Source organism: Pseudophryne corroboree, chromosome 1, assembly GCF_028390025.1.
Source record: "Pseudophryne corroboree isolate aPseCor3 chromosome 1, aPseCor3.hap2, whole genome shotgun sequence".
NCBI lineage: Eukaryota > Metazoa > Chordata > Amphibia > Anura > Myobatrachidae > Pseudophryne > Pseudophryne corroboree.
This window is the reverse complement of record NC_086444.1, coordinates 405,624,259-405,649,207: the sequence shown is the minus strand read 5'-3', so window position 1 is coordinate 405,649,207 and position 24,949 is coordinate 405,624,259. Positions and strand designations below refer to the sequence as shown.

General features: G+C 49.9%; 1 protein-coding gene across 1 annotated transcript in view; it reads left to right on the top strand.

Moving 5' to 3' along the window:
* Positions 1-24,949, top strand: part of MYO1H (myosin IH) — a 258,284-nt gene that overhangs the window by 221,815 nt on the left and 11,520 nt on the right. Inside the window, exons 25-31 of the mRNA XM_063939130.1 lie at positions 6,089-6,172; positions 6,299-6,392; positions 17,075-17,130; positions 20,095-20,230; positions 21,634-21,704; positions 21,796-21,893; positions 22,473-22,569. Coding sequence (XP_063795200.1) covers positions 6,089-6,172; positions 6,299-6,392; positions 17,075-17,130; positions 20,095-20,230; positions 21,634-21,704; positions 21,796-21,893; positions 22,473-22,569 — 636 coding nt within the window. The remainder of the gene's footprint in view (positions 1-6,088; positions 6,173-6,298; positions 6,393-17,074; positions 17,131-20,094; positions 20,231-21,633; positions 21,705-21,795; positions 21,894-22,472; positions 22,570-24,949) is intronic.

Below are 24,949 nucleotides of genomic sequence, written 5' to 3'. Positions count from 1 at the left end.
GAAGGAGACTGTCTTTTATAGACTCTGATAAGCCGAGGCGAAACTGACTGCGCAGGGCTGGGTCATTACAGCCACAGTCGTTCGACCAACGGCGAAACTCCGTACAATAAACCTCCGCAGGATTCCTACCCTGTCTGAGAGCGCGCAACTGACTTTCAGCGGACGCCTCTCTATCAGGGTCATCATACAAGAGCCCTAAAGACCCAAAAAAAGCGTCAACTGACAACAATGCCGGATCCTCTGCTTTTAAACCAAATGCCCAGGTCTGAGGATCCCCCTGGAGCAAAGAAATAATAATCCCGACCCGCTGAGATTCAGTACCCGAGGAAGTCGGTCTTAAATGAAAATACAGTTTACAGGATTCTTTAAAATTAAAAAAACTCCTTTCTATCACCAGAAAAACGGTCAGGCAAATGCATCTTTGGTTCAGGGACTACCTTCGGGGAAGCTCGCAAAAGATCTTCCTGCGACTTCACCCGAAGAGAAAGATCCTGAACCATCTGAGTAAGTTCTTGAATCTGGCTGACTAAGAGCTGACCAGGATTTGGCCCTAAACCTGTTGGATTCATGAGGCCGATAAACTCTCACAAAACTGAATGAGAAAAAATGAAACCCCGTTTAATTTTAAGTTTTGGTATGGCCGGTAATAATGTTATGATTCCAGCACTCCTGGTCAGAGGAGATCTTATGGCAAGGACCGGAGCACTGGAACGGAAATGCTGGGGAAGGGAACAGGAAAGAACAATAGCCCCTGGCGCCCTAACTCTGTTGTCTCATCCGTGCTGTCAGAAATCCCTTGCGATACTATGGTTTCTTGAGCCCTTGGCAGCCGCGTTTGAAGGGCGGATTATGTCTGCCCAACTCCGATGCCCCCCGGTCTTAGTGAGAGACAAAGGGAAGTCCGAGACAGGATGATAACAATAGGCCCTCTAACTAGACAACCTGGCCAGGGGCTACAAGCAAACTAAAAACCCTAAAGTATGTGCGGAGAAACCGCCAGGGAAAAGGACAATCAAAATATCCACTTGCCCAATACTCCTACCCGGCACCGCCGAATACCAGAGTGGGCCTGTGGAAGCGGAACCCTCCGCAAATGCTCCAAACACAAAATATAAGGGGTAAAGCGGCTACACACGGCAAAGCCGCAACTCACGAACACCACTGGATGATAAACGGTGATCCGTCAGGACTCCAGGGACGAGATGATAACTCCCGAGTACAGGACTTCAGAGAACCAGAATGACCGGATACAGCAGGACTGGAAACAGACTCTCAGCAAACAAGACAGCATGCAAGAAGCTATTACCGGCGTCTGTGAGAAGCCCTGAGAGTGTATTTAATCAGGAGTCCTCCAATCAGCTGCTGACGGAGCTGATTAGAATAAATGCTGTGCAGCTGCCTTGCTGCACGGCCAGGGAACAGGTGCACTTATTAATTCAAAGGACCCAGCAACGGGGAACGCGGTCCGCCAGTGGCGTCCCCGTTGCTAGGGTCCGTGCGGCTCAGCGCGCCCGGCGACTAGCGTTGCTAGGGAGCCGGCGGCTGTACGCGCACGGCGTCCCTAGTTGCTAGGCGCCGGGACGCGCAGACAAGCGGACCCCGGCGCCTAACAGCATAGTGTCCAGAGCATGGATGCGCTACCAGGAGACAGGCCTGTACATCAGGAGATGTGGAGGAGGCCGTAGGAGGGCAACAACCCAGCAGCAGGACCGCTACCTCCGCCTTTGTGCAAGGAGGAACAGGAGGAGCCCTGCCAGAGCCCTGCAAAATGACCTCCAGCATGCCACAAATGTGCATGTGTCTACTCAAACGATCAGAAACAGACTCCATGAGGGTGGTATGGGGGCCCGACGTCCACAGGTGGGGGTTGTGCTTACAGCCCAACACCGTGCAGGACGTTTGGCATTTGCCAGAGAACACCAAGATTGGCAAATTCGCCACTGGCGCCCTGTGCTCTTCACAGATGAAAGCAGGTTCTCACTGAGCACATGTGACAGAGTCTGGAGATGCCAAGGAGAACGTTCTGCTGCCTGCAACATCCTCCAGCATGACCGGTTTGGCAGTGGGTCAGTAATGGTGTGGGGTGGCATTTCTTTGGGGGGCAGCACAGCCCTCCTTGTGCTCGCCAGAGGTAGCCTGACTGCCATTAGGTACCGAGATGAGATCCTCAGACCCCTTGTGAGACCATATGCTGGTGCGGTTGGCCCTGGGATCCTCCTAATGCAAGACAATGCTAGACCTCATGTGGCTGGAGTGTGTCAGCAGTTCCTGCAAGACGAAGGCATTGATGCTATGGACTGGCCCGCCCGTTCCCCAGACCTGAATCCAATTGAGCACATCTGGGACATCATGCCTCGCTTCATCCACCAACCATCCACCACAGACTGTCCAGGAGTTGGTGGATGCTTTAGTCTAGGTCTGGGAGGAGATCCCTCAGGAGACCATCCGCCACCTCACCATGAGCATGCCCAGGCGTTGTAGGGAGGTCATACAGGCACGTGGAGGCCACACACACAGAGGCGGAACTGGGGCCCGCCTCTGTCCAGGGGCCCAAAGCATGTAATGAGTCAAACTGACTCATTACATGCCGCTGTGCGCTGCGGGCAACCGCTGCCCGCAGTGCACAGCCGCCCGGAGAGAGAAGAGGAGCAGCGGTACGGGGGGGGGGGGGAGGAGGGAAGTGGAGGAGGGAGCCGCAGCAGCGCTTTGTTACTGGTGGAGGCGCTGCTGCTGCTGCTCCTCTGCTTCACTATAGGCTGTCTTCCGAGAACAGCCTATAGTGAAGGCTCCACCTCCCTCCTCCTCCTTCTCTCCTGCCCGGGAATCGTCAAGCTGCACCGAGGAGCCTGAGCCAGCGGAGAGGGTAAGTATAATTCTTCTTTCTTTCTTTCTTTCTTTCTTTCTTTCTTTCTGCCGCAATGTGTAAAAATGGAGGACTGCCTGCCGCAATGTGTAAAAAGGGGGAATCTGCTTGCCGCTATGTGTAAAAATGGGGGACTGACTGCCGCTATGTGTAAAAAGGGGGAATCTGCCTGCCGTAATGTGTAACAAGGGCACGCTGTCTGCCGTAATGTGTAAAAAGGGGACGCTGTCTGCCGTTATGTGTAAAAAGTGTACGCTGTCTGCCATAATGTGTAAAAAGGGGACGCTATCTGCCGTAATGTGTAAATAGTGTACGCTGTCTGCCGCTATGTTTAACAAGGGCACGCTGTCTGCCGTTATGTGTAAAAAGGGGGAATCTGCCTGCCGTAATGTGTAACAAGGGCACGCTGTCTGCCGTTATGTGTAAAAAGGGGACGCTGTCTGCCGTTATGTGTAAAAAGTGTACGCTGTCTGCCGTAATGTGTAAAAAGGGGACGCTATCTGCCGTAATGTGTAAATAGTGTACGCTGTCTGCCGCTATGTTTAACAAGGGCACGCTGTCTGCCATTATGTGTAAAAAGTGTACGCTGTCTGCCGCTATGTGTAACAAGGGCACGCTGTCTGCCGTTATGTGTAAAAAGGGGACGCTGTCTGCCGTTATGTGTAAAAAGTGCACGCTGTCTGCCGTAATGTGTAAAAAGGGGGACGCTGACTGCCGTAATGTGTAAAAAGGGGACGCTGTCTGCCGTAATGTGTAAAAAGAGGAATCTGTCCGCCGTAAGGTGTAAAAGGGTCTCTACCTGGTGTAGTGGTGCTACTGTGCGGCGTAATTTGAATAATGGAGACTACTGTGCACCGTTTTAGGAATTGGTATTATTTTGTGGCCACACCCCTTCCCCGCGAAGCCACGCCACTATGTATTTTTGCGCATGCCTACGGCGCGCACTGCCCCTGTTTTGCATGCAGGGGTGGGGCTCCGATGCCGTTTCTTGCACACAGTGCTAAAATGTCTAGTTACGGCACTGTTGCTAGGTATCCATTTCTCTGGCCCTGAGCAGGTCCGCCTCACCAGATCCTCTCCAGGGGTGAGGGGGTGGACTTGGATGGGATGGGGGGGGGGGGGGCCCAAAGCATTTTGTCGCACCTGGGCCCACCGCTCGCTAGTTCCGCCACTGCACACACACTACTGATCCTCATTTTGACTTGTTTTAAGGACATTACATCAAAGTTGGATCAGCCTGTAGTGTGTTTTTCCACTTTCATTTGGAGTGTGACTCCAAATCCAGACCTCCATGGGTTAATAAATTTGATTTCCATTGCTAATTTTTGTGTGATTTTGTTGTCAGCACATTCAACTATGTAAAGAACAAAGTATTTAATAAGAATATTTCATTCATTCAGATCTAGGATGTGTTATTTTAGTGTTCCCTTTATTTTTTTGAGCAGTGTATATATCTTAAGGCAATAACCATTCTTTTATTTTATTCTTATACTTAATTTTATCCCCCCACCCCCTGGCTGGCCTGAACCCCTCTCTTTCCCCTGGTGCACACAGTGAATGAGTCTTGTATTACCACTGTCCTCTAGGTCCTGCTCCAGCGGCGGATAGTCCTAGGGAACATAGGAGCTCAACTACAGTCAGGAAACGTCCGCTTTCCCTCCCAGCTTACAGGACCCGCCCCCTCATAAGCAGCTCCGTGCTGCTGCAAGCTGAGCACTGCAGGCGGAGCTCTACAAGGCGGATGAGCTGTGTGGCCAGCCACCCACCCCCTGTGAGGCTGTGAATGTGAGTGACCGGGGCCGCACAGTGGGAGGGGCTGTGACAGCCCAGCGGGCAGCGATTCGCAGCAGGTGATGATCCAATCATCGCTTTCTGTGTGCTGCTGTAGATACAACAGCAGCACAGACCGCAATGATCGGATCGCAGGTGTGATGTGCGGGGGAGGGTGTCAGACATTAGGGGGTGACTGTGTGCTCCAGGCACCCCCAGTGCGCGCGCCTATGGCAGGCATTATTATTATTTCTACATGCGGTGTAATGACAATAAGATTGTGCTATTGTGTGATATCACACATTCTTTTTGAAGGCGCGCGCTGTCCCTTTATTAAGTATTGGAGAGAGGGCGCAAATTTATAGTTTGCAGGGAGGCGCCAAATACCCTAGCACTGGCCCTGGTCTACGCACACACCTATTTAGAGATTTCACTCCCATTGCTTTGATTTACAGATTACTGCTATTGATGCTTTTAATTAATTCATAGTAAGTATTTTTATTTTTCTTCCTAATTACAATAGTGAGTGGAGCTGTAGTATATTGTCTGCAGCAGAGCTAACCGGGTGGTCTTCAGTATGCCGGCAGTCGGGATCCCGGCGCTCAGTATACCGGCGCCGGAATCCCGACAGCCGGCATACGACACTTATTTTCCCTCGTGGGGGTCCACGACCCCCCTGGAGGGAGAATAAAATAACGTGACGCACGTAGTGCGCCACCGTGCCCGCAGCGTGGCGAGCGCAGCGAGCCCGCAAGGGGCTCACTAGCGCTCGCCACACTGTCGGTATGCCGGCGGTCGGGCTCCCGGCTCCTGGAAGCCCGACGGCCGGCATACCATACTACACCCGAGCTAACCATTTCATCAACTGCAATACTACAGAACATTGGCCTTTCTTCTCTAAGAGACTGGCAACTTGCATGCTGTATAACTACATATGTTGTGAATCAAGGCCCTCATTCCGAGTTGATCGCTCGCTAGCAACTTTTAGCAGCTGTGCAAACGCATAGTCGCCGCCCACGGGGGAGTGTATTTTCGCTTTGCAAGTGCGCGAACGGAGCTCTGCAAAAACATTTTGTGCAGTTTCAGAGTAGGTCTGGACTTACTCAGTCCTTGCGATCACTTCAGTGTTTTGTTCCCGGAATTGACGTCCGACACCTGCCCAGCAAATGCCTGGACACGCCTGCGTTTTTCCAAACACTCCCAGAAAATGGTCAGTTGACACCCACAAATGCCCTCTTCCTGTCAATCTCCTTGCGACCGGCTGTGTGAACGGAATCGTCGTAGAAGCCATCGCTGGGTATTGAACCACTGTGTACTCGTACGACGCTCCTGCGCAGTGCGGTGCATACACATGCGCAGATTAGCCCCGTTCTGCCATGATCGCTGTGCTGTGAAAATCCGTAGCGAGCAATCAACTCGGAATAACCCCCCAACGTCTTGTTTCCTGTCTTTCAGACCTCAGATTTACTACATAAGCTCTGTATAAGAAACTTGGTGAGAAAATATTGCAGGACAATTACTCCTCAAAGAACCCAGCAGGTATGAAACACACAGTAACCATTCAATGGTGCTTGAAAAATAACTAAAACCCTGCTTATATAAAACTATAGACAGAATTTTTTGTATGTCTATTTCATTTGAATGTTTATTTCTCTAACTATGCAGCTGCAACAAAAGGTCTTGACCAGCGAACTTTTCCGGGGAAAGAAGGAGGGCTACCAGCAAAGTATCAGCCAACCCTTTGAAGAGACCAGGCTAAGTTAGTGCATACTTACCTACTTTCTAATTCTCCTCTCCAGGAGAAGCCCGGAGAGGAGACGATGCAGGAGACTTCGGGGGGCTGGGCTGTGACATCATCAAGCCCCGATTTGCGTCATTTGACCCCCTTCCCCTCCCCACGGACCCGCGAATACAGGAGTATGTCTCCATCCTGCACGCTTCGCTAGGGTGTGAGCAGGATGCGGGAGAACTGCCTACTCTTCCAGCGGTGCGGGGGGCTACCCAAAAAAACGGAGAGTAGGCAAGTATGAGTTAGTGTGATATTAAAATATGTACATCCATGCTATAATGGGTAGTTTCAAGTACAGTTTGGAACACAATCTTTAAAAAAAACAGTATGGAACTTTGGGCCTAATTCAGAGTTGATCGCAGCAGCACATTTGTTAGCAGTAGGGTAAAACCATGGGGGTCATTCCGAGTTAATCGCTAGCTGTACTCGTTCGCTGCACAGCGATCAGGAAAAAAACCCGGCACTTCTGTGCATGCGTATGCGGCACAATGCGCACGTGCGTCGTACTATTGCAACAAACAATGTAGTTTCACACAACGTCTAGCGAAGCTTTTCAGTCGCACTACTGGCCGCAGAGTGATTGATAGGAAGAGGGCATCTCTGTGTGTCAACTGACCGTTTTCAGGGAGTGTTAAAAAAAAACGCCGGCGTGCCAGGAAAACCGCAGGCGTGGCTGGGTGAACGCAGGGTGTGTTCGTGACGTCAAAACAGGAACTGAATAGTCTGAAGTGATCGCAAGCGCTGAGTAGGTCTGAAGCTACTCTAAAACTGCACAAAATTATTTTGTAGCCGCCCTGTGATCCTTTTGTTCGCACTTATGCTAAGCTAAAATACACTCCCAGTGGGAGGCGGCATAGCGTTTGCACGGCTGCTAAAAACCGATAACGAGCGAACAACTCAGAATGACCACCCATGTGCACTGCAGGGGGGGCAGATATAACATGTGCAGAGAGAGATAGATTTGGGTGGGGTGAGTTCAAACTGAAATCTAAATTGCAGTGTAAAAATAAAGCAGCCAGTATTTACCCTGCACAGAAACAAAATAACCCACCCAAATCTAACTCTCATCAAATGCTATACCTGCGCCTCCTGCAGTGCACATGGTTTTGCCCAACTGCTAACAAATTTTGCTGCTGCGATCAACTCAGAATTACCCCCATTATTGGCTGTTTCACAGCAGAACAACAACACAATAGAAAACAGCATTTCCATAAGCTCTGAGATGGATCATCATATTAACAAGTTCTTCTTCCATCGCAGCCTACATGAAACCTATTACACAAGCCTTAAATATGCCATGGATCAGAGGAAGGGGTGAAATCCCAGAAATGCAACCCCTTCCCCATATGTTGTTGTCTTTTACTTTTCTACATAACCCTCCTTAGAGGATAAACCACTCAGGTTTGAAAATCCATATTAAGGTAAAGTTGACCCAGCTGTTGATGGATTAAAACAAATGGCTGGAGGGCCAGATACAACCTTGGATTGCTATCCTTCATGGGACGCAAACAATTTTCTCGAGGTTGCACTTGACTAATTTTCTAAGGGATGCAGGTGCTAATTCATTTAGGATCTCTGATGCGATCCTTACTTCATTTCCCCGATGTTTAAGTCCTGCACCTGTTTCACGCATGTGCAGAACAGGTCCTGTGATCACAGCAGGGATATGCGAACGACTCTGCCTGATTGACAAGTAGAGGTGTTCGCGGGGATGGGGGCGGCCGGTGTTGGGGAAAACAGGGGCTTGACTACCCCGTTTTTCGGGAGTGGCGAGGCCAAGGACTGCGTCACGAAACGCAGTTACCTTGGCTTTGGAACCAGCATTATGATGGCAAAGCTGAGAACGCTTAAGAATCACGATGGTCGCGATGTTCATCTGAGATGCAATCACATCGCAAATGCAGGCAGGAGGTGGTATGCATCTCCTCCTGCATTTTCATTGGTAAGGACTGCAGTTGCAAAGCTGCTGCAAGCTCCTGTGGCTGGCTGGGAGTTACTCGTCGCTCCCGCTGACCGCAGCGGCTGCGTGGCCGCAGCCCGCCCCCCCAACGGTCCGACCACACCTGCATTGGCCGGACCGCTCCCCCTAAACGCTGGCTAAACGCCGCCGTTCAGCCCCCTCCCGCCTAGCGACCGCCTCTGTCTCAGAGGCGATCGCTAGGCAACGATGACTGCCATGCGCCGGCGCATGTGCAGTTCCAACCCGATCGCACGACTGCGAAGAAGTGCAGCGTGCGATCGGGTTGTAATGACCCCCCATGTGCACTGCAGGGGGGCAGATGTAACATGTGCAGAGAGAGTTAGATTTGAGTGGGGTGTGTTCAAACTGAAATCTAAATTGCAAGGTAAAAATAAAGCAGCCAGTATTTACCCTGCACAGAAACAATATAACCCACCCAAATCTAACTCTCTCTGCACATGTTATATCTGCCACACCTGCAGTGCACATGGTTTTGCCCAACTGCTAACAAAGTTCCTGCTGCGATCAACTCTGAATTACCCCCATGGTGTATTGATACAGGGGGTCATTCTGACCTGATCGCTCACTGCAGTTCTTCGCAGCGCAGCGCTCAGGTGAGAACTGCGCCGGTGCATGGCTGACAGCCGCCGGCTGTCATTGCCTAGCGATCGCCTCTGCCTGATTGGTATTTTGATTGCAGGTATTTCATACTAAACCCATCTAGCCTCATCCCCGCCTAAGACTTTCCAGGCTACTCCCACCTGTGTCTCTCCAGCCTCATCCCAGCCTGAGTCTTTCCAGCCTCATCCCTACCTGTGGCTCTCCTGCCCCATCTGTGTCAGCTATCCTAATCTTCATATCCTCGCCCAGCCTCCTCTGCTCTGCTCCAGCCTGTTGGACAAGAGAGCATGCAGGGGGAAGAAAACATCCTGGAAGTTCCTGCCCTAGCCACATCCTGGCAAGAACGGTAAACTAAAAGTGTGTGGCAGCATATAACACACACACACACACACACACACACACACACACACACACTACACACTACACACTACACACTACACACTACACACTACACACTACACACATGCACACATTACACCTTGCTTGCGCACATACACTACACCTTGGCCCTCATTCCGAGTTGTTCGCTCGCAAGGCGATTTTAGCAGTATTGCACACGCTTAGCCGCCGCCTACTGGGAGTGAATCTTAGCTTCTTAAAATTGCGAACGAAAGATTCGCAATATTGCGATTACACATCTCGTAGCAGTTTCAGAGTAGCTTCAGACTTACTCGGCATCTGCGATCAGTTCAGTGCTTATCGTTCCTGGTTTGACGTCACAAACACACCCAGCGTTCGCCCAGACACTCCTCCGTTTCTCCAGCCACTCCCGCGTTTTTTCCGGAAACGGTAGCGTTTTTTCCCACACGCCCATAAAACGGCCTGTTTCCGCCCAGTAACACCCATTTCCTGTCAATCACACTACGATCGCCTGAGCGAAGAAAAAGCCGTGAGTAAAAATCCAAACTTCATAGCAAATTTACTTGGCGCAGTCGCAGTGCGGACATTGCGCATGCGCACTAAGCGGAAAAACGCTGCGATGCGAAGAAATTTTCCGAGCGAACGACTCGGAATGACCTCCCTTGTTCACACACACACTACACTTTACTTGCACATACAATGACTCACACTCACTCTCATTGTGTAGGGGCTCTGTCTGCCATAATGTATAAAGTCTCTCACTGTGCGGTGTAAAGAGTATAAGGGCTATTACTGTGCTGTGTAACGTGTATAAGGGACTCTTACTGTGCGGTGTATAATGGGCTTTTACTGTGCTGTGTAACGTGTATAAGGGGCTCTTACTGTGCGGTGTAAAGGTTATAAGGGGCTCTTACTGTGCAGTGTATAAGGGGCTCTTACTGTGCAGTGTATAAGGGGCTCTTACTGTGCAGTGTATAAGGGGCTCTTACTGTGCTTTGTAACGTGTATAAGGGGCTTTTACTGTGCGGTGTAACGTGTATAAGGGGCTCTAAATGTGGTGTAACGTGTATAATATGAATTGGTACTATTCAGTGGCCACACCCCTTCCCAATGAAGCCATGCCCCTGTATTTTGACTATTAAGGTGGGGGACGGGCACCAATTCTTTTTCTGGCACAGGGCACCAAAATGCCTAGTTATGGGTCTGCAATCTACTACCACAAACCACTGACCGCTAACCCCACAAGTCTCCTCACCAGCCGACGAGTCGAGTCGGCCAGTAACTCAGCAAGTAATCATGGTTCCAGTGCAATCTCACAATAGCGCGAGTTTCCGAAAGTCAGTGCAGAGACCAGCGGCCTCCCAGGCAACCAGTCGTGTGACAAGAAACGCTCACCAGCACAGCACGGGTGCCTGGTGGACGGAAGAAAACCAATCGTGGCTGATACCACAGACATCCAGGAAACACACATCCTGTACATCAGAGGGGTAAGTTTGACGGAGACTGGAGGGTATGGGATGCCGGCGCTCCAGCACGGAACCCGCTCTACCCACCCCGAAAATCATCTCTAACCCACGTAAGATAACCGCCACCTTTGCAAGATCTGTTATCTCACCGGAATCCAAACCTGACATTGTTACTTTTAATTTAAACACAATATTTCTCTTATAAACTTAAATTGTCCCATTTTCTCTAACGTTCTAGTGGATGCTGGGGACTCCGTAAGGACCATGGGGAATAGACGGGCTCCGCAGGAGACAGGGCACTTTAAGAAAGAATTAGGATACTGGTGTGCACTGGCTCCTCCCTCTATGTCCCTCCTCCAGACCTCAGTTTGAATCTGTGCCTGGACGAGCTGGGTGCACCTTAGTGAGCTCTCCTGAGCTTGCTAAAAAAGAAAGTATTTTGTTAGGATTTTTTATTTTCAGAGAGATCTGCTGGCAACAGACTCTCTGCTACGTGGGACTGAGGGGAGAGAAGCAGCCCTACTCACTAGAAGATAGGTCCTGCTTCTTAGGCTACTGGACACCATTAGCTCCAGAGGGATCATACACAGGAACGCACCCTTGGTCGTCCGATCCCGGAGCCGCGCCGCCGTCCCCCTCGCAGAGCCAGAAGACAGAAGCCGGCGTGAGAAGCAAGAAGACTTTGAAATCGGCGGCAGAAGACTCCAGTCTTCATATGAGGTAGCGCACAGCACTGCAGCTGTGCGCCATTGCTCCCACACTAAACCCACACACTCCGGTCACTGTAGGGTGCAGGGCGCAGGGGGGGACGCCCTGGGCAGCAATTAGGTACCTCTTGGCAAAAGCAGCATATATACAGTTGGGCACTGTATATATGCATGAGCCCCCGCCATTATTTTTACACAAAACGCGGGACAGAAGCCCGCCGCTGAGGGGGCGGGGCTTCTTCCTCAGCACTCACCAGCGCCATTTTCTCTCCACAGCTCCGCTGAGAGGACGCTCCCCAGGCTCTCCCCTGCAGAATCACGGTAGAAAGAGGGTAAAAAGAGAGGGGGGGCACATAAATTTGGCGCAAAAACAGTTATACAGCAGCTACTGGGTTAACACTAAGTTACTGTGTGACTCCTGGGTAATATAGCGCTGGGGTGTGTGCTGGCATACTCTCTCTCTGTCTCTCCAAAAGGCCTTGTGGGGGAACTGTCTCCAAATAGAGCATCCCCTGTGTGTGTGGTGTGTCGGTACGCTTGTGTCGGCATGTTTGACGAGGAAGGCTATGTGGAAACAGAGCGGGTACAAATGAATGTGGGGTCGCCGCCGACGGCGCCGACACCCGATTGGATGGATATGTGGAAGGTTTTAAATGATAATGTTAATTCCTTGCATAAAAGGTTGGATAAAACTGAAGCCTTGGGACAGTCAGGGTCTCAACCCATGCCTGATCCTACAGCGCAGAGGCCGTCGGGGTCTCAGAAGCGCCCACTATCCCAAGTTGTTGACACAGATATCGACACGGATTCCGACTCCAGTGTCGATGGCGATGATGCAAAGTTGCAGCCTAAAATGGCTAAAGCCATCCGCTACATGATTATAGCAATGAAAGATGTGTTACACATCACAGAGGAAACCCCAGTCCCTGACAATAGGGTTTATATGTATGGTGAGAAAAGGCAAGAGGTGACCTTTCCCCCTTCACATGAGTTAAATGAGTTATGTGAAAAGGCTTGGGAATCTCCAGATAGAAAACTGCAGATTTCCAAACGGATGCTTATGGCGTATCCTTTCCCGCCAACGGACAGGTTACGCTGGGAATCCTCCCCTAGGGTAGACAAAGCTTTAACACGCTTATCCAAGAGGGTAGCCCTGCCGCCACAGGATATGGCCACCCTAAAAGATGCTGCGGATAGAAAGCAGGAGGGTATCCTGAAGTCCATTTATACACATTCAGGTACCCTACTAAGGCCGGCGATTGCGTCGGCCTGGATGTGTAGTGCTGTAGCAGCATGGACAGATACTTTATCTGAGGAACTTGATACCTTGGACAAGGATACTATAGTACTGACCCTGGGGCATATAAAAGACGCTGTCCTATATATGAGAGATGCCCAAAGAGACATTAGCCTACACTGGGCTCTACAATAAATGCAATGTCGATTTCCGCCAGAAGGGTCCTGTGGACTCGGCAATGGACAGGTGATGCCGACTCAAAAAGGCACATGGAGGTTTTACCTTACAGGGGTGAGGAGTTGTTTGGGGACGGTCTCTCGGACCTGGTCTCCACAGCTACGGCTGGAAAGTCAAATTTTTTGCCATATATTCCCTCACAACCTAAGAGAGCACCGTATTACCAAATGCAGTCCTTTCGATCACATAGAGGCAAGAAAGTCCGAGGTGCGTCCTTTCTTGCCAGAGGCAGGGGTAGAGGAAAGAAGCTGCACAATACAGCTAGTTCCCAGGAACAGAAGTCCTCCCCGGCTTCCTCTAAATCCGCCGCATGACGCTGGGGCTCCACAGGCGGAGCCAGGCCCGGTGGGGGCGCGTCTCCGAAATTTCAGCCACAAGTGGGTTCACTCACACGTGGATCCCTGGGGGATACAAGCTGGAATTTGAAGTGATGCCCCCTCAACGTTACCTCAAATCGGCCCTGCCAGCTTCCCCCATAGAGAGGGAAATAGTGTTAGCAGCAATTCACAAATTGTATCTCCAGCAGGTGGTGGTAAAGGTTCCCCTACTTCAACAGGGAAGGGGTTACTATTCGACAATGTTTGTGGTACCGAAACCGGACGGTTCGGTCAGACCCATATTGAATTTAAAATCCCTGAACATATACCTGAAAAGGTTCAAGTTCAAGATGGAATCGCTCAGAGCGGTCATCGCAAGTCTGGAGGAAGGGGATTTTATGGTGTCTCTGGACATAAAGGATGCTTACCTTCATGTCCCCATTTATCCACCTCATCAGGAGTACCTCAGATTTGTGGTACAGGATTGTCATTACCAATTCCAGACGTTGCCGTTTGGTCTGTCCACGGCACCGAGAATATTTACCAAGGTAATGGCAGAAATGATGGTGCTCCTGCGAAAGCAGGGAGTCACAATTATCCCATACTTAGACGATCTCCTCATAAAGGCGAGTTCCAGAGAGCAGTTGCTGATCAGGGTAGCACGCTCTCGGGAAGTGTTACAACAGCACGGCTGGATTCTGAATATTCCAAAGTCGCAGCTGATTCCTGGGCATGATTCTGGACACAGACCAGAAGAAGGTTTTACTCCCGACGGAGAAGGCTCAGGAACTCATGACACTGGTCAGAGACCTCTTAAAACCAAAACAGGTGTCGGTGTATCACTGCACGCGAGTCCTGGGAAAGATGGTGGCGTCATACGAGGCCATTCCCTTCGGCAGGTTCCATGCGAGGACCTTTCAATGGGATCTGTTGGACAAGTGGTCCGGATCGCATTTACAGATGCATCGGCTGATCACCCTATCCCCCAGGGCCAGGGTGTCTCTTCTGTGGTGGCTGCAGAGTGCTCACCTTCTCGAGGGCCGCAGATTCGGCATTCAGGACTGGATCCTGGTGACCACGGACGCAAGCCTCCGAGGGTGGGGGGCAGTCACACAGGGAAGAAATTTCCAGGGTCTGTGGTCCAGTCAGGAGACTTGCCTTCACATCAATATCCTGGAACTAAGGGCCATATACAACGCCCTAAGTCAAGCGGAGACCCTGCTTCGCAACCAATCGGTGCTGATTCAATCAGACAACATCACCGCAGTGGCTCATGTAAACCGCCAAGGCGGCACAAGGAGCAGGGTGGCGATGGCGGAAGCCACCAGAATTCTTCGATGGGCGGAGAATCACGTACGAGCACTGTCAGCAGTGTTCATTCCGGGAGTGGACAACTGGGAAGCAGACTTCCTCAGCAGACACGACCTCCACCCGGGAGAGTGGGGACTTCATCAAGAAGTCTTCACGCAGATTGCAAGGTGATGGGAACTGCCACAGGTGGACATGATGGCATCCCGCCTCAACAAAAAGCTACAGAAGTATTGCGCCAGGTCAAGAGACCCTCAGGCGATAGCTGTAGACGCACTAGTGACACCGTGGGTGTTCCAGTCGGTTTATGTGTTTCCTCCTCTTCCTCTCATACCCAAGGTGCTGAGAATCATAAGAAAAAGAGGAGTGAGAACAATACTCATTGTTCCGGATAGGCCAAGAAGGACTTGGTATCCAGAGCTACAAGAAATGCTCACAGAGGACCCATGGCTTCTACCTCGAAGACAGGATCTGTTACAACAGGGGCCCTGTCTGTTCCAAGACTTACCGCGGCTGCGTTTGACGGCATGGCGGTTGAACGCCGGATCCTAGCAGAAAAAGGCATTCCGGATGAGGTTATTCCTACGCTGATAAAGGCTAGGAAGGACGTGACGGCTAAACATTATCACCGTATATGGCGAAAATATGTTGCTTGGTGTGAGGCCAGGAATGCCCCTACGGAGGAATTCCAGCTGGGCCGTTTCCTTCACTTCCTACAGTCGGGAGTGACTTTGGGCCTAAAATTGGGGTCCATTAAGGTCCAAATTTCGGCCCTATCCATTTTCTTTCAAAAAGAACTGGCTTCTCTTCCTGAAGTTCAGACGTTTGTAAAGGGAGTGCTGCATATTCAGCCCCCGTTTGTGCCTCCAGTGGCACCTTGGGATCTTAACGTGGTGTTGAGTTTCCTGAAATCACACTGGTTTGAGCCACTTAAAACCGTGGAGTTAAAATATCTCACGTGGAAGGTGGTCATGCTATTAGCCTTGGCTTCGGCTAGGCGTGTGTCAGAATTGGCGGCTTTGTCATATAAAAGCCCCTATCTGGTCTTCCATATGGACAGGGCAGAATTGCGGACTCGTCCGCAATTTCTGCCAAAAGTGGTGTCATCTTTTCATATGAACCAACCTATTGTGGTGCCTGTGGCTACTCGCTGGGTGCTCCTGCTTCAAAGCAAACTATTGCTCGCTGGATCTGTAACACGATTCAGCAGGCTCATTCTGCGGCTGGATTGCCGCTTCCAAAATCAGTAAAAGCCCACTCCACAAGGAAGGTGGGCTCTTCTTGGGCGGCTGCCCGAGGGGTCTCGGCATTACAGCTTTGCCGAGCGGCTACTTGGTCAGGTTCAAACACTTTTGCAAAGTTCTACAAGTTTGATACCCTGGCTGAGGAGGACCTTGTGTTTGCTCATTCGGTGCTGCAGAGTCATCCGCACTCTCCCGCCCGTTTGGGAGCTTTGGTATAATCCCCATGGTCTTTACGGAGTCCCCAGCATCCACTAGGACGTTAGAGAAAATAAGATTTTACTTACCGGTAAATCTATTTCTCGTAGTCCGTAGTGGATACTGGGCGCCCGTCCAAAGTGTGGACTTCTTCTGCAATACTTGTATATAGTTATTGCTTACATAAGGGTTATGTTATGGTTGCATCAGGGTTATCTGATGCTCTGTTGTTGTTCATACTGTTAACTGGGTAAGTTTATCACGAGTTATACGGTGTGATTGGTGTGGCTGGTATGAGTCTTGCCCTGGATTCCAAAATCCTTTCCTTGTAATGTCAGCTCTTCCGGGCACAGTTTCCTTAACTGAGGTCTGGAGGAGGGACATAGAGGGAGGAGCCAGAGCACACCAGTATCCAAATTCTTTCTTAAAGTGCCCTGTCTCCTGCGGAGCCCGTCTATTCCCCATGGTCCTTACGGAATCCCCAGCATCCACTACGGACTACGAGAAATAGATTTACCGGTAAGTAAAATCTTATTTTTTTTGTATGCTTGATGATCACACCATATAACTCTATGTCTTTGTGTTATTTTGATTGTTCAATTGTCACATATATTGCACCTAGAATAAATAAACCTTGTCACGCACATTCTCATTTTGTATAAATTTATAAATCACTGACCATAACTTAATTCACATAGAGAAAAGTTCGCGTGCTGCATAAGTTACCATCCTTGTTAGATAATTGGCCTATGCATCCGATAGTGAGTATATCTACTGTTGAGATCCAAGCAGAAATTATCGCATCTTTCTTATGCCTGACAGAGCAATAGTTGCTGCTTAGTCATGGCCATACACTGTACAATTATCGGCCCAATCAGCTGATAATTGACAGATTGAGCCGACAATTACACAGAATCTGAATGCATTTAGGTTTGCCAGAGTAGATCGGTGTGATTCTGAATTCCTCTCTAGGTGAACAGAACATCTCTATTATCTCTAGGTGAACAGGACATCAGTCCAAAGACTATGCAGGTCATGAACCATGACAAGATTAAGGTAAAGAATTTCAATAGTTCTGCAAATAGTACATTTGTTGCTGTATGGATGTTCGTAATCTACCACTCAGTTTGGGTTCAGTATGAATTACCGGCGGCCGGTATGCCCGCCGTCAGCGGCATCCTGGCCATCTGTATGCCGGCAGTGGGGCGAGCGCTAGCATACACACACACAGAGGGAGTAAAGCCTGTGGCGCCGGTATTCTGGCGGTGGGATTTCACCGCTAGTCAGGATTCCGGCGTTGGCAACCGACTAGCGGTATTTTACCTGCTTCCCCTCAGTTTTACTCACAAACAATCTATGCAGTTCAAGTCTCTGATAGCATAACAGAAACCACATGCTAACCGATACAAAACAAAGGTGTCAATGTATTTTACCCGCACTTGTCGTGTGGGTATAAGACTTCCTGCTCCGCCTCTTTACCAAGGTGAAGCAGCAGCTCCGAGATGTAAAAAAATCTCGGATGCCGAAGTGGGTGAGTGAACAACCCCCCCCCCCCTCCTTCCATCAAGCACTGACAGATCCCACACAGCGCATCTGCCTAGTGCAGATGCGCTGTGTCTCTCCGGAGGCTGGCTCACTGGCCAAGCGAGATCTCACTGTTATCACAAGATCTCGCGTGCAGCCCAGAGCCGGCACCCGCCACAGCCTATGGCAGCACTGTCCCTGGCTGTGATGTTTGGGCAACAACACCTGCAGCTGTCAAAATCAATAGCTGCAGGTTTGGAACGATCAGTGCAACTGACCATTCATACTTTGCCCTGCATATCGGCCTAATAAATAGTAGCGCCGATAATGCACCTCCCCACATTCTAGCTGTATTCAAAGCATACTTGCCTACCTGACCCTCTCCATGAGGGAGAAAATGCTCTGTTCCTGGACTTTCCTGGTAATGTATAATTGCCATCACCAGTGTGAAACACCTTTCTTATCAATTAACTAGCTCACCACAGGTGATGGCAATCATACATTACCAGGAAAGTCCAGGAACAGAGCATTTTCTCCCTCATGGAGAGGGTCAGGTAGGGAAGTATGATTCAAAGTAAGTGTAATGTCTGGTATGATGTCTGGCCTGAGAGTGTAAACATACCTACCAACATGACCCTCTCCAGGAGGGACACAATGCTCTGCTTCAGAGGCGGAACTACCGGCAGTGCAAGCAGTGCACTGCACTGGGGCCCGCCTCTGTCCAGGGGCCCAAGCATGTAATGAGTCAAACTGACTCATTACATGCCGCTGTGCGCTGCGGGCAACCGCTGCCCGCAGCGCACAGCCGCCCGCAGATGAGAGGAGAGGAGCAGCGGCACGGATGTAGGACGGGGAAGGAGGAGGAGGGAGGCGGAGAAGGGAGCCGCAGCAGCGCTTTGTTACTGGTGGAGGCGCTGCTGCTGCTGCCCCTCTGCTTCCCTATAGGCTGTCTTCCGAGAACAGCCTATAGGGAAGCAGAGGGGCAGCAGCAGCAGCGCCTCCACCAGTAACAAAGCGCTGCTGCGGCTCCCTCCTTCACCTCCGTCCACCACCTCCTCTGCTGCCCGGGAATCGTCTCTGACGCTGCACCGAGGAGCCTGAGGCGGAGAGGGTAAGTATAATTCTTCTTTCTTTCTTTCTCTTTCTTTCTTTTTCTTTCCTTCTTTCTTGCTTGTGCCTGGCTGCCTGCCGCAATGTGTAAAAAGGGGGGACTACCTGCCGCAATGTGTAAAAAGGGGGGACTACCTGCCGCAATGTGTAAAAAGGGGGGACTGCCTGCCGCAATGTGTAAAAAGGGGGGACTGCCTGCCGCAATGTGTAAAAAGGGGGGACTGCCTGCCGCAATGTGTAAAAAGGGGGGACTGCCTGCCGCAATGTGTAAAAAGGGGGGACTGCCTGCCGCAATGTGTAAAAAGGGGGGACTGCCTGCCGCAATGTGTAAAAAGGGGGGACTGCCTGCCACTATGTGTAAAAAGGGGGAATCAGCCTGCCGCAATGTGCAAAAATGGGGGACTGCCTGCCGCTATGTGTAGAAAGGGGTAATCTGCCCGACGCAATGTGTAAAAATGGGGGACTGCCTGCCGCTATGTGTAAAAAGGGGAATCTGCCTGCCGTAATGTGTAAAAAAGGGGGACTGCCTGACGCTATGTGTAAAAATGGGGAATCTGCCTGCTGCTATGTGTAAAAAGGAGGAATCTGCCTGCCGTAATGTGTAAAAATGGGCACGCTGTCTGCCGTAATGTGTAACAAGGGCACGCTGTCTGCCGTAATGTGTAAAAAGGGCACGCTGTCTGCCGTAATGTGTAACAAGGGCACGCGGTCTGCCGTTATGTGTAAAAAGGGTACGCTCTCTGCCGTTATGTGTAAAAAGGGCACGCTGTCTGCTGTAATGTGTAAAAAGAGGAATCTGTTCGCTGTAAGGTGTAGAAGGGTCTCTACCTGGTGTAGTGGTGCTACTGTGCGGCGTAATTTGAATAATGGAGACTACTGTGTTGGTATTATTTTGTGGCCACACCCCTTCCCCACGAAGCCACGCCACTATGTATTTTTGCGCGCGCCTACGGCGCGCACTGCCCCTGGGGTGGACTTGGATGGGGGGGGGGGGGGCCAAAGCATTTTGTCGCACCTGGGCCCACCGCTTGCTTGTTCCGCCACTGCTCTGCTTATTGCCGGCACCTGTTTTGAACAGGTTAATGGATAAGAAAGGTGTTTCACCACAGGTGAGGGCAATCATACATTAATGGAAAAGTCCAGGAGCAGAGCATTGTGTCCCTCCTGGAGAGGGTCATGTTGGGAGGTATGTGTAAAGTCTACCTAGCGGTGTACAGAATCCTTGTGAGTGGATTTTAAATGTATCTGCCTACAATTATTTTCTGTGTGTACAGTGTGCTTGGAGTACTGTATACTACTGAGTAATTGTTATCCTGTCTTCCAACATCATAGTCACTGAACTGCGTTCTAATGACATGTATAATGTTCTTGTCCCCATATGATCAGTATGGCATAACAGCAATTAAGTACGACAGACACGGGTTTAAAGCTCGACCTCGCCAGCTCTTTTTGACACAGTCGGCACTATATGTGACTGAGCAAGTCAAGGTCAAGCAGAAAATTGACTACTCCAGTCTAAAAGGTACCAAAAACATAAGACTATGACATCATACCGTGAAACATGCTCAATAATGGCACCTGATTCTGTAGGCTTTATCATCTTCTCTAATTATCATTCTCTAGTAAGCAATTTGAATTCTTTATGCATTTTATATATTAAGGTTTATATGTAGCCATAAACTCTATGATCTCTTTAAACTGAGACACTTATGAATTACACAGGTTCTGAGGCTGGCTTAATTCAGACCTGCATTTCACCTTGTTTTAATCAGCCATAGAACCTGTGTAATTCATGAGTGTCCCAGTTTAAAGGGATAATAATATTTAATAATTACCAGAACCTTTCTCCAACAGGACTCAAGTCGCTTATAGTATGGTATGCCCATACCACCCAACATGACCCTCTCCAGGAGGGACACAATGCTCTGCTTCTGGACTTTTCTCTTAACTTATGATTGCCGACACCTGTTTTGAACAGATTAATGGATAAGAAAGGTGTTTCAGCACAGTTGAAGGCAATCATAAATGAAGAGAGAAGTCCAGGAGTAGAGTATTCTGTCCCTCCTGGAGAGGGTCATGTTGGGAGGTATGTATGCCTAGTTATATCTGATAGGGTCCAGGGGTACACTGGCCTGTTAAATGAATCTCAGTATAGCAGTATGAGGTTTTGTATGAAATTTATTTTTGTTAATACAAATTACAGTATATATTTTTTTAAGAATTCAAAGATGTATTAATAATAGATACTACATACAGCATACCTCCCAACATGACCCTCTCCAGGAGGGACACAATGCTCTGCTCCTGGACTTCCCTCTTACTGTATGATTGCCAGCACCTGTGGTGAAACACCTTTCTTATCCATTAACCTGTTCAACACAGGTGCCAGCAATCATACATTAAGAAAAAAGTCCAGAAGCAGAGCATCGTGTCCCTCCTGGAGGTCATGTTGGGAGGTATGCATACAGTACATACACATTAGGACAGAGGTTCTCAAACGTGGTCCTCAAGGCACCCCAACGGTTCAAATTTTAGGTATATCCACGGCTCAGCACAGATGGCTGAATTAAATGTACTGAGGTGCTAATTATCAAGCATGGATAAACCTAAAACCTGGACCATTGGGGTGCTTTGAGGAACGCGTTTTAGAACCTCTGCTCTGCGCACATCATGACTCTGCTCCTGACACATACAGCCGTGTCCTCACTCACACAGTGGTGCACAGGTCACTGCCTCTTACAACACTCTGATTATGTGAGTCTCTGCAGTTCTCTTCTTATTATCATCTTCAATATGACCATTGTTTTAGTCCATACAGTCTTTGTGACGTTTTTATGTTATTATGGTATTAAATGTACTGGAAGAAAGTTAAGAGTGAAAAAACAAAAAAACACTAAAACACTTTAATTTTTATTTTATATTAAGAAATCTCTGTTAGTAACTTGAGTGATGGATTCCTAATCATCCACGTGTCTCCAGAGGACAATAAGCAGAAGGTAGGATGAATTTCCTGTTACCTTTGTTGGTGCAGGCCAAGAGACGCTGAGTTATGGACAGAGTTACAAGCCTTTATTCTCTTCATTACAGGGTGATGCCATATTACAATGTGACCATATATTTGAAGTGGTCACTAAGCTGTGCATGCTGTCTTCTAAGCAAGAAGCAGTCAAGATTGGCCAAGGAAGGTAATATTCAAGTAGATGTCTCCCAACATATTAAGGAGTCGGATATACATCCATATAGACTATTTTATTTCATATAGACCAGTGATTCAAACACTCTGTCCTCAAGGCACCCTACCAGTCAAGGTATTAAGGATATCTCTGCTTAAGCACAGGTGACATAATTATTACCTCAGTCAGTTTGATTATATAATCGGTGCACAAGCATGGATATGCTTAAAATCTGGACTGCTGAGGTGTGAGTTTGGGAAACCCTGATATAAACAATTATAGCTTCTATTAATTTGACACTGATTCTCCTCCCTTCCTCCCCCTGTACAGAAAAGGGGGCAGATTTATTAAGCCTGGTGCAGTGATAAAGTGGAAGGTGATAACGCACCAGCCAATCAGCTCCTAACTTCCATGTTACAGGCTTGGTTTGAAAAATGACAGTTAGGAGGTGATTGGCTGGTGCGTTATCACCTTCCACTTTATCACTGCACCAGGCTTAATAACTCTGCCCCAAGATCACATTAGACTGAAAGGTTCTCAGCAAACATCCTGCTTATGGAATAACGCAATATTGCATTCTTTTCCCCCTAGCATCACATTTTACTTCCAAGGCAAGGACGGGGTTATTGATTTCACATCAGGGACTGAAACACAGGTGTACAAAGCCAAGAATGGACATCTGACTGTGGTAAGCTAAGCTATACTCGTATGGGTCCTACACACTTGGCGATAATACTGAAAGATATGAACGATCTCGTTCAGTAATGAACGAGATACCGTTCATATCTTTCAGTGTGGAGGCACCAGCGATGAACGATGCGCGGCCCCACGCTCGTTCATTGCTGGTGCCCCGTCGCTTGTGCATGCAGGCCAATATGGACGATCTCGTCCATATTTGCCTGCACTGCTATGGAGCCGGGTGACGGGGGGAGTGAAGAAACTTCACTTCCCCCATCACTGCCCCCTCCCCCCACCCCGCCGCCGGGTCGCCCGAATCCGCCGTTGGGCAGCTCGGCAGGGGATCACGCTGTGTGTAGGGCCCATAATTGCAACTGTGGAGGTAATTCAGACCTGATCACTATGGGGAATTCGCTGTGCAGGTGTGCAATCGCATGTGCAGGAGAGCTGCAGAAACAGAAGTTTGTGTAGTCTCTGCACAGCCCAGTACTTACTCAGCCGCTGCAATGATCGGAGTTGGCGCAGACGTCACGAATCCTCCCACAAAACGACGGGTACCTCCTGCGTTTTTCCGGACACTCCCTAGATACGGTTGTTACCCACAAACGCCCTCTTCCTGTCGATCTTCTTTTGTTCGCCGGTGCGATCGGATTTTTCACACCATCCCGTCGTTGCCTGGCGCTCCCAACCACTGTGGACCGTCGCGCCTGCGCATTGTGGCACATGCGCAGTTCAGACCTGATCGCCCGCTGTGCGAAGACGCACAGCAGCGATCAGGTCTGAAGATGCCCCTGTATACACAGAAGCACTGGAAGCAGTAGAAATCTCTCTATATAAAATAAAGTCCCTGGTCGGCATCTGTCTGTCTGTACGGGCTAATATTGAGAACTGCAGAACAGATTTTGATGCAGTTCTCACAATTTTATAAAGCATTTTTTGATAAAGGTTTAGGTGATTAATTTAGATGAAGGTTTGGGTCACTAATTTGCGACAAATGGGAGCCAAGCTGGGATGATTGGTAGGGCTCTACAGTGCCACACAGTGGCCAAGAGTGGTACTGCAGTAACTGTGTTCCGTTTATTGCATTAGAGCTGTAGACAGTCCATATACCCGGAAGCATTCAATTTGCCGGGGATAACGACACAGAGCAGACGTCAGACACCCTCCCTGAAAATGCCTGAGCCCTTCTGCGTTTTTTCAGGCACTCCCTGAAAACGGTCAGTTGCCACCCACAAACAGCATCTTCCTGTCAATCTCCTTGCGAACCCTCGTGCGAATGGATTCTTTGCACCATCCCGTCACTGACAGGCAAAGCCCACTGTAGCTGTGCGACACGCTGGTGCGGTGCATGCGCAGTTCGGATCTGATCGCCTGCTGTGCGAAAACGTACAACAGCGATGGATGTGAATAACCCCCAATATGCAGTGTAGGCAGAGAAACACAGAAGTATCAGTATTCATGAGCTGCCGGTGGAGCTTCCCGACCAGAGGACAGATAGGAGGGGGGAGAGAGCTGTAAGTTACCAAGAGGTCCCAACTTCTCCTCTTCCCCGCCTGCCTGTCTTGGTCCAGTGTAACCTGTTATCTAATGAGAGCAATCAGGTCTAGAGAGAGAGACACACACAGAATTCATGTCCCAGTGTGTAAGTAGTACAGAGGCTGCTGCTATCCTTACATGTGACATGATATATTACAGATTTTATTTTTCTCTGTGTATTTTAAGGTTGTTTAAGTTGTTGTCTTTGTTCCACTACAAGAAAACTTTATAAAATAGTTGTCTCTCAGTTAGGTGGGGCTATAAACAGTACCCAGCAGAGGCGTATCTAGGGTAGGGCGAGTGGGGCACGTGCCCTGGGCGCCTTGGCAGGCCCAGGAGAGGGGGGCGCCGCCGGCGTCCAGGGCATCATGCCCCACTCGCCCCCGTCAACCCTAAATGTGAGGGGAGGAGAGCGCAGCGTCTCTCCCTCCCCTCACCGCCGCTGCCAGCACTAGCAGCGCTGCCAGCAGCGCTGCTGTGTCCGGTCTCCGGCGCTAGCCAATCAGAGCTTGCGGACCGGCTCCTGATTGGCTGCCGGTCCGCGAGCTCTGATTGGCTAGCGAACCGGCGCCAGACAGCCGCCGGAGACCTGGAGGAGCGGTGAGGGGAAGGAGAGACGCTGCGCTGCGCTCTCCTCCCCTCACATAACAACAAGCCAGCGGCCGGTGAGTGACGGGGGGGGAGGGAGGGGGGGGGAGGGGGGGGGCCGGCGGCACAGTGGGGCAAGTATCTGGCACCAAGTGGGGCCTGGCACTGTGGGGCATGTATCTGGCACTGTGGGGCAATGTAACTGGCACTGTGGGGCAATGTAACTGGCACTGTGGGGCAATGTATCTGGCACTGTGGGGCAATGT